This window comes from Helicoverpa armigera, chromosome 12 (assembly GCF_030705265.1).
Source record: "Helicoverpa armigera isolate CAAS_96S chromosome 12, ASM3070526v1, whole genome shotgun sequence".
Taxonomy (NCBI): domain Eukaryota; kingdom Metazoa; phylum Arthropoda; class Insecta; order Lepidoptera; family Noctuidae; genus Helicoverpa; species Helicoverpa armigera.
The window spans coordinates 8,025,622-8,035,369 of NC_087131.1; the positions used below are offsets into that span (position 1 = coordinate 8,025,622).

General features: G+C 33.8%; 1 protein-coding gene across 1 annotated transcript; it reads left to right on the forward strand.

Moving 5' to 3' along the window:
• The first annotated feature begins 7,287 nt into the window (after positions 1–7,287).
• On the forward strand, positions 7,288–8,734 carry LOC135117653 (cytochrome b5-related protein-like). Its single transcript, XM_064037263.1, has 2 exons — positions 7,288–7,515; positions 8,348–8,734. The coding sequence occupies exons 1-2, from the start codon at positions 7,288–7,290 to the stop codon at positions 8,717–8,719; spliced, it is 600 nt and encodes a 199-aa protein (XP_063893333.1). The 3' UTR covers positions 8,720–8,734.
• Positions 8,735–9,748: the final 1,014 nt, after the last annotated feature.

The window sequence follows — 9,748 nt, forward strand, 5'->3', positions numbered from 1 at the left end:
TCGAGTCTTTTACGAACACTTAAGATGATGGAAAATAAATTAAAACTCATAAAATCTAGCTACCCGTATACGATTTTTATAAAGACCCTTAAGATACATAAAGCGGGTTGGACAATTTAGCTGTAGAAATATGTTGGTATTTCAGAGTGCTGAAGCTGGCATGGAGATCTATTCCCACTCGCCTAAATGATTTGATCTACTGGTTATAAAAAAATATAATAAGTAATTCATATCTATTCGTTTCAATTATGTATTTTATTTTATATTATACTAGCATCCGCGCGCGGCTTCGCCTGCTTAGTGTGTTGATAAAAAGTAGCCTATTATTGCACGATACTTTGTCGCATCAAACGATAAACTGAAGTATATACTACTTCAACATACCTATACTCGAAAATAAAGAAACGCTCTCTTATCGATCATGAATATTTTAATTTCCCCAAGCAACCTAATCTAAAATAACATTTGTTCCCCGATCACACATTCATGGAATAATTATTCAGCAAATACAGACCTAGGTTTATCACCATCAGTTACCGGCTAAGCCCTTGCAATCTGACTTACAATATATGTACATTATAATACGCTCCTCGGCTGATTCATATGTGTGGCGGCTAAGCTTTATGCAGACATCTGGCCGCTGCCTTATAAATGACCTCTTAAGGTTTTATGAAGTATGGTTCAGGCTTAATCCAGATAGACTCTCTCTAGTGCTTGGACACAGATGTTAAGATCGTGTTCACTGGTTATTATATCACAGACAAGAGTTTTTTTTTTTACATGAGTACCTACATTAAAAAGAGGGGTTAAAGTTACCTACATTTACTATTTTTCAAAGTTTATCAGTGCTCATTTTTTCATGTTGTCGCTGAAAATTATAACATTTATAGCGTTATGAACATTATTTAATAGTGGTCTTACTGGTCTTGTAAGATTACAGTCTTTCAATAACAAAAGAAAATGGTAAATTTTAATGATTCGTAGAGAACTTGAATGATACGGTGATTTTCTTTTTAAAATAAAAGTACCTAAAGTTTGCTTCTAGCCAATTATTTTTTCTATAATAAGAAAGCCCCTTTATATAGAAATATCATTAGCAACCAGCAGGTCTTTATCAATGTGAAAGTCAAAGAATCAAAATATTTTTTTACCTACATTTTCGGCAACCTGACATGTGTGCTAACGATTGCGACGTCACAAACAGATTTGACCTCATCATTTTCTATCAAAAAGAAGTATTTTATCAAAACTATTTTTTTTCTTTACATTCTTCAAGGGTAAAGCCCTTTTCAATGACGTCAAGGAGTAACAAGTAGGTAATGCTATGCAAATTAGTTCACATAATCAAACTGCATTTTTAACATTTTATCAATGTGGTTTACGGCGGCAAATCAACAGGAACTACCTGTTTAACCGACTCCGAAGGAAGGGTAATGTTTTGTTAAAAACCTTATTTGTTTTCTTATCTTGTTAAATCACCAGTTGAAGAGCACAGTATCAGAATCGCCGTGAAATTGCGTCAGTCAAGTCAATTTCTTATTTCAATAATGTGATAAGTAGAATAGCAGGTACCTTGAACAGTAAAAAGAACTGTATAAACCGTCTCATCGACATATTACCTATACTTTTTCAATGTGCACCACAAAAACTTACTTTTGAACAGAAACTACTTGAAAACTTACTTTTCATTTGTGGCTCAATAAAGCTTCTAAGTAAGTACTCTTTACCATAATACATTTTTATTTCATCAATTTTATATTAGGTATATGTTCTTTATACAGTGATTGATAGGCTTCCTCATGTGTTATTCTTTAACAGCAAGATTTCATAGTAAGTACTACACTACGTTAAAGTTCGAGGTCACACAACTCTTTACATCTCCTATAGTCAAATACTTTCTCTTTAAAATAACTTGGACAATTCGATGTTATCACCTAAATTATTTCGATGTAGGCAACTATGTCATCATTATTAAGTTGCGACAGTAATAGTTCTTTGTACCAAAAGCTGCGGTGATTATTTTAATATTACTGCTATTGCGTTTATGCATATTCTTATACAATAGAAGTAGATACTTACATTTGGAAATACTCTAAAAAGTTGTCTTATTTTGTAGCGCAGGAATGTGCCCTAATTTTTGTGTATTTGTTTTAGATAATCTACGCACGCCATTTACTTGGGTTTTATAAAAATAAGCGCTGTCAAAAGTGAGATCTCACAAAAGAAATTTGCACGGTAAATATCCAGATATATGTAATTTAGACCAAAAGTCAGGCACAGCTGTTGTCTTGAATATAAGTTTGAAGCCATTTGACTAGATGAATCTAATTAAAGCCCAGACTACACCAAAGCACAGACCAAAGTAAAGCGGAGCGGAGAATGTTTTAAGCAACCAATATAATTTTATTATTTAAAACATCTCATCTGAGACCACTCAGTAGTATCCCTAAGCAAAGAAGATTCTATTGGTTATTTAAGAACTTCTCCGCTGCGCTTCGTTTAGTGTAGTCTGAGCCTAAGTAAAGCTAGAGTCTTAAGTCAAAATCAGTTACGGAATTTTAGACTATGAACTTTGGTAAATAATTAAGTTTTCCTAATTTCTCCCTAAAATAAGTAAATAAATAATTAATTATTAATTAACAGAAATAACCAGGGACTTAATAGGAATAGAATTTAAAATTTTAATAGAAGTTCTTTAGATATCTTTTGTTTCCATACAGACTCATAATGTAGCTGCTTTATTTCCATTAGGTACTAAGATGTGTTTTGGTGCAGTTAAGTAGATGGTTATTTAAGTATCATAGGTAGTTTTACTGGCACCATAACTATATTCAACTACACCGTGACTTTTTAGTCGTCTTACAACGGCAGCCCACTTCATGTATCCAATGACTAGTAAACGTTCATATAAAAAAAAAATATTTATGAGATTTGAATAATTTAAAAATAAAAATTAATTCATTATTATGATGCATGACGTAGATTATAAGAACACCCTGCTGTGAGCGCTGCCCGAATCTTGTATCAATGGAGCGCGGCGCGTTGGGAAGATACCTCATTGCTACCGTTTGATACGTAAACATTTTTTTTTTCAGTATTTTTCTTTGCACCTATTATCTTACCTATTACCTATTATCCTAATAAGTAAGGCTATAAAATTAATAATCGTGTCTAGTGGTATTTTATGTCGGATAGATTGAGTGGACCACCTTTGTAAGACGACTAAAAAATCACGGTGTATAAGAAAAATAAATCTAGTCAATTTGTTATCTAAAAATAGACAGGTGACACTTCAAAGACGTTTTGATATTTCTAGACACAGAAAGATTTATCCATCAAGCTAGTTAGAAAATCAATTAAGTGATTTTGGTTTTATTTCTATTTATTTACAAATCTTATAGATTGCAAATTATTTACCTATCTCATTCGTTTAAATAACTTTAGATTGACATTGCTTACTTTTTTATAGTCGCTATTTATGTAGGTATTTTTCACATAATTACTAGTTTCTCACACATCGCAATAATAACTCATAAATATATTTTTTTTTTGTCGGGTTATATTATTTTTATGTTCATTACAAAGTGCTGTTTGTGTGTAAAATATACTATTATGACAACTTACATTACATAAAGGTGAGTATAGACTACAACATTTACTTGTAACAGAACAACGAGCCGCTCTAGTGTATCATCCTTTTACGAACTAGACATGCTTTGGAAACTGAGCTTTTGTCTGTATTGTAACTTTCGTAAGAACATTACATTACACAGAAATGCTCCAGAAAATGTTGTAGTCTATACTTACCTTTACATTAGGCTCTAGATTCCAAGTAATGAAAGATGTCTAGTTGTAACTACCTATGTATCCATAACATCATTAATCAAATTATCCACCTGCGGTTCTTCCTTATATTACAAACTAGTGTACCCGATAAAGTGCCTATCTATGTCGACCACTTCAACTGACTACTAATTATTCAATTTTAATACCTAACTCCTGCCTGTAAGTGTGAGTATATTGATATCGAATTAGGTATGATGTGAAGTTATAACACCACATTAATCACTGTATATTTTGTAGAGAAATACCTATACCACATCATATGTATCAAGGATTTAAGTACCTACAAAATGTGCGCCAGCTTTTCCTCTCTTTAGTCGACAGCAACGAAATGGGTACCAATGGGTTTATTATGATAGATCTCTGACGGTGCCAAAAAGTGCATTCTTAAATCCATGGGGTATAGGAGCTATCATATTTTCACAAAAATAGGTTAAGTTGAATACGCAGAACGCGAACGCAGAACGCTCGACCGCGTGACCGCTCTCCGTCTGATAGATCCCTTAGTTAGTGCATGCCATTATTCGTATAATTTCTAAGTCATCAAGAAGTAGATAACTGCACTTCTCGCAGAAATTAGTTTAAATGACATACAATTTAGATGTGGTTAGCAGTAGATCTTGTTATACACACGTGTAATCAAAGTTAGTGTGGGATTCAACTTTGATTATGTAATGCAGTTTTCTGCAGTTGGCTTGACCGTTAGATCCCAGTACCTACTAGTTAGTACTTACATCAAGATTTAATTTTAAATTATAAGACATAACACCAAATAATAATATGTGTTACTCAGACATGCTTTGTTGGTTTTTGATTCCAGTAAAAAACAGTTAATCGTTTTGGTAACAAATAATGCTTATAGTCCCCAGGCCGGCGAACAAATTTTTTTTTGATAGATATACATTTAAGACTTTGTGAGTGCCTTCCTTACGATGAGTCCGACAAACTTTTCCAATGCGCAAATTTTGGTGCCGCTGCGTTTTTTAATGCTTGACTCCTGAAATTGTCGATATGACGTCACTATGGCTCTTCGTACATACACGTTTCATTTTTTGAGATTCGTTTAATAAAGTTAACTAGAGAATGGTGGTCAACTTGTCCGATAAAGATCGTGCTGCGTTTGGAGTGTCCACCATCCTGAAAATGTCGATATGACGATACTATGACTCTTCATACATACCTATTTCATTTTTTGAGATTCGTTTAATAAAGTTAACTAGAAAATGGTGGTCAACTTGTCCGATAAAGATCGTGCTGCGTTTGGAGTGTCCACCATCCTGAAAATGTCGGTATGACGTCACTACGACTCTTCGTACATAACTGTTTCATTTTTTGAGATTTGTTTAATAAAGTTTACTAGAAAATTGTGGTAAGCTTGTCCGACAAAGATCATGCTGCATATGGAGTGTCCACCGTCCGGAAAATATAGATATATTTTATGATTTGGTATAAAGTACTGACAATTGGTGTGAAGTATGTTAATAGTAAATGTTGCATTTAGAAAGTCGTTTCGAATGATATATGTATCATTACTACAGGAGGGATTTATTAACTTGAAAACACCTATCGATAAAATAATCTTATATAAGCTCTAGCTTCTGAAATACTAACAATTCGCCGAAGTTTTTTTAATATGAAATGTTGCATTTAAAAACGTCTTTTGAATGATGTATAACTCATTACTAGAGATGGGATTTATTTAATTGAAAACATCTATCAATAATTATAATTTTAAATAAGTTCTAGCTTCTAAACTACTAACAATTTGTCGGAAGTATGTTAACACGAAATGTTTCATTTGGAAAGGTTTTTCAAATAATATATAATTTGTTACTAAAGAAGTAATGGATTAGCTTGACAGAACCTACCGATAATATATTCTTAGAAAAGCTCTAGCTTTTAAAGTACTAACAATTTGTCGGAGTTATACTAATACAACCTTGCGCTTAAAAAGATCTTTTGATTGAAATATGGCTCATAACTTCAAGTGAGATGTTATTCCTTAACACAATGTAAAGTATCAACAATATGCCTTAGGTCAGTTATGTCTTCCAAAATACTAAGAATCGGTAAGTGGTATGTTAAGACGGAATATAGCGCTTAAAAAGATCTTTCGATTGACATGGAAAATATATTTATTAGCCATTTGTAGTAAATGTCTGTAGTAAAATCTTTGATCTCTTGACGTTTTCAAATGTTCCATTACTCACTGATAATACCTACATTCGCAGCTTAATCACGGTCTCTAGTTACAGTTTCAGCCTTAATTTTGTAGCAAAGCCAGCACATGCTCTGCAGTCTTAATAACTTTATTTTTAACTGTAATTCTTTTAAAGCAAATACGTTTAGGAATCAAAACTATAACGATCAAAACTTTTTACCAACAGTTTTTTGTGCAAAACCACTTAAACGTGCCTCACGTGTATCTACTGCAAAAAAATATAGCACCTAATAAAAAATATTGAACAAAAAATAAGGCTAATCTACTTATAACTTATAACATATCAAGAATGGAAAGAAACAAATTTAGAATTTGCAGATAGTAAACTGCACTTAAAAGGTTCTAAATTACAATAAAGCTGTAGCCGTTATATGTTTTTATGATAATACGGAAAAATTATTAGTACCTATTGTGAAATTCCTGCTTAATTATTTTTATGCAAGAAGTTAACATAAAGCAATATTCTTACCTATCATCTGACTAGCTTTTTCCCAGATGTGTTGGGGTCGGCTTCCAGTATGCAGTAAGATGCAGCTGACAACCAATGCTTGAAACAATAATATTATCATTTATCTATAAAACCACTATAATCTCTCGCTCATAAGCAAAAAGCTAGAACCGCAGTAAATACACACAATAAACAAAACCTAAGTATAGTACATTTTTTTTTATATATAATTTCATCGTATATACGTCAACTTGTTTTTATGGAACTAACCCACAAACAATTTATACCAAACTGGTGGTCATTTCGTTAACACTAACGTCAATGGTTCTACGAAAAAATCTTCACAAAAAACCCCATCATCTGATAACACATTATAAAACATGTACTTAACACATGTTTTCCGAATTTAAATCTAGTCGTAATAAAAAATATAAATAATCTTGGATTAGGTACTAAACTCCAAAATAGATTCTAATACCTACTAATGAACAGTCAGTTATAAAAATGGATTTTTATAATGGAGACCGGTTTGATGGAATGATCTTCAAAAACATAAAAACTTATTATAGCCAAAATTGACTCATCACGTAGTTGATTAAATATTATTAACTCCATTTAATTTTATGAGTAACTAAAACATTATTACACAATAATTACTCAATTTTAATTAGTCCAATTCTAGCCTGAACTTATCAAAAAAACACTGACCGGAACCTTCTTGTCTATATTTTATTCCTCTATTCGATTTCTTGTAAATTCACAGTACTAAGACAAGATGGCGCCTGATACAGAACAGATAGAGAGAAGACGACAGAGAAGTTTCCCCCCATTGGAGTATCCGATATTTCGCGATGTGGCGCCAAAATCCGCCCAGAACTGGATCAAAGGAAAGCGGGTGCAGGACGGCGCCGAAGATCTGTGGAGAATACATGACAACTTGTATGATTTAACTGACTTCGTGTCAGCACATCCTGGAGGTTCCGAGTGGATTACTGTCACTAAGGTAAGTACATATACACAGAACTGCTCGTTGCTATAAAATAGGTATTTGCATTCGTAATGATGGAATGAGCGACCTGGAACACAAGCATTCTTTCGCAGATTTCCTTATCAAATTATTTTGATGATACCTTTTGTGATTTTCTTACATGGGAATAGAATGAGCATTAGTAGCTGTGGCCCAGCTGCATGCATACATTACCGTTGGTTTGATCGAAAACAGTGATTTTGTTGCAGAAATATGGTAATTATAATTATGAATGTAGTTATACGAGTAGGTAATGGATATAATCATGTAAATGGTTGAAGCAAAAGTGGCTTCATAATGTTTTGAGATAAAATTCAAATCACTTTATAACATGCATTACGTGTAGCAGTATCTACTTTGTAACAAGGAGGTTTGCATGACTTTAAGTTTTTATCTTTATGAACAGATCTGGGACTACCAAATCAAGTACAATAAATAAATGTTTCATCAAATTTATATTGCCTCCTAAAATAGTCACGTCAGGTTGGATTGGCATCTGTCTTAGCACGAATAGTAACTAAGTAATGAACAATGATAAACATAATTACATTAATTACATTGCCATTTGACAATACGCCTTACCTTCAATTATTTATGAATTAAACGGTGTATTATGGTAATTAACTGTCAATTCCATTTGTGGTAATGTACCCAGTGGTTTGTTGTTCAATACAAATAGAACACTTATTCTACACAAACAAATAAATTGTGAATAGATTACATAAATTCACATTAACAACATGCGCCTAATTTGAATCTTTATTTAATAAAAATAAACCATCCTGACCTATACTTTTCTATTTTCCAGGGCACAGACATCACAGAAGCATTTGAAACACATCATCTAAAAGGAATAGCAGAGACTTTATTACCAAAATATTTAATAAGAAAGACAACAAAGCCCAGAAACCAGCCTTTCACATTCAAGGAGGACGGATTCTTCAGAACTTTGAAATTGAAGGTTATGGCCCAACTACCTGATATGCCAAAGGATTTAAGAAAAAAAAGTGACTTTGTGACGGATTCTTTGCTCCTCGCTGTCATAGTACTAAGCCCTTTGAGTTGCTGGGGCTGGAGAGAGAATTTTCTTCTCGGCGCCACATTGACACTATTGAACAGTTTCTTTCTTTGTTCTGTTATATCTTGTGCACATAATTATTTCCATAGAAGCGACAGTTGACGAATGTACTTGTTTAATTTGGGAGGAATGTCGTACAGGTAAGACTGGATTTTTAAATTGTATTTTTACGATTAGAATGTGAGGGCGATTGCTACAAGTGGACACGCTTATTAAAATAAACTCATAATATTTATACTTGCCTTGAACTTGGTCGCCATATTTGCTATGCATTCCATAATTTATTGAAGTGTGGTAACATTCACAGTTAACATTGACAGTTCGTCCCAAAAAGTTAAATATACACTATACAACTATATAGGTACAGAACGAAGTCGAATTTTACTTCAACATTATGCTTATATGATAATAAATTTTAAATGCCTGTCGAGTGTTGACATATTAATAAACCAGTCCAAAGTAGATACTTATTACGAGTACCTATAAGGTAGGTACACTACAAATGCGTCCATGGTAATGAAAGTTAAAGAGCTTTAGGATAGTGCTAACGTTTTAGTACCAGCTGAGTCACAAAATGTATAGATATTAACACCACGAAAAACGATACACAAATGTGTGAAAGCAGGACATACAAACATATTCACTTTCACATTACATTTTTATTAGGTGATCTTCACACTGCCCCGCATCACGCTGCATCTTGCGTGTCGACGCACCTACGCGCGTTCCTGCGGGAGTGCAGATCTGCATCATCGTGCGGGTTTTTCGCGCACTCACGCGCGTAGGTGCGTTTTGTAGATTCACGCACGGCGGCTTCCATTTTCAAATATACACGTCAGGCCCATTCAAAATCACGCGCGTCACTGCGGGATACAGTGTGCCATACCTTGCGTCTCGCCCCGCACCTACGCGCGGGGGTGCGTGTTTCTCCGCATGTATGTGCGTGATCCGCATGAACGCGCGTGGATGCATTTTCAGTGTGTTGGACTATGCGTGTTTTCCATACAAACGGAGATATTTCCATACAACGGAAAAAAACGCATCCACGCACTACGCTGCATCATGCGGGGCAGTGTGATAATCGCCTTAGTGAGTTCGTAGGATATACATAGTATGATGTGGTGTTATATT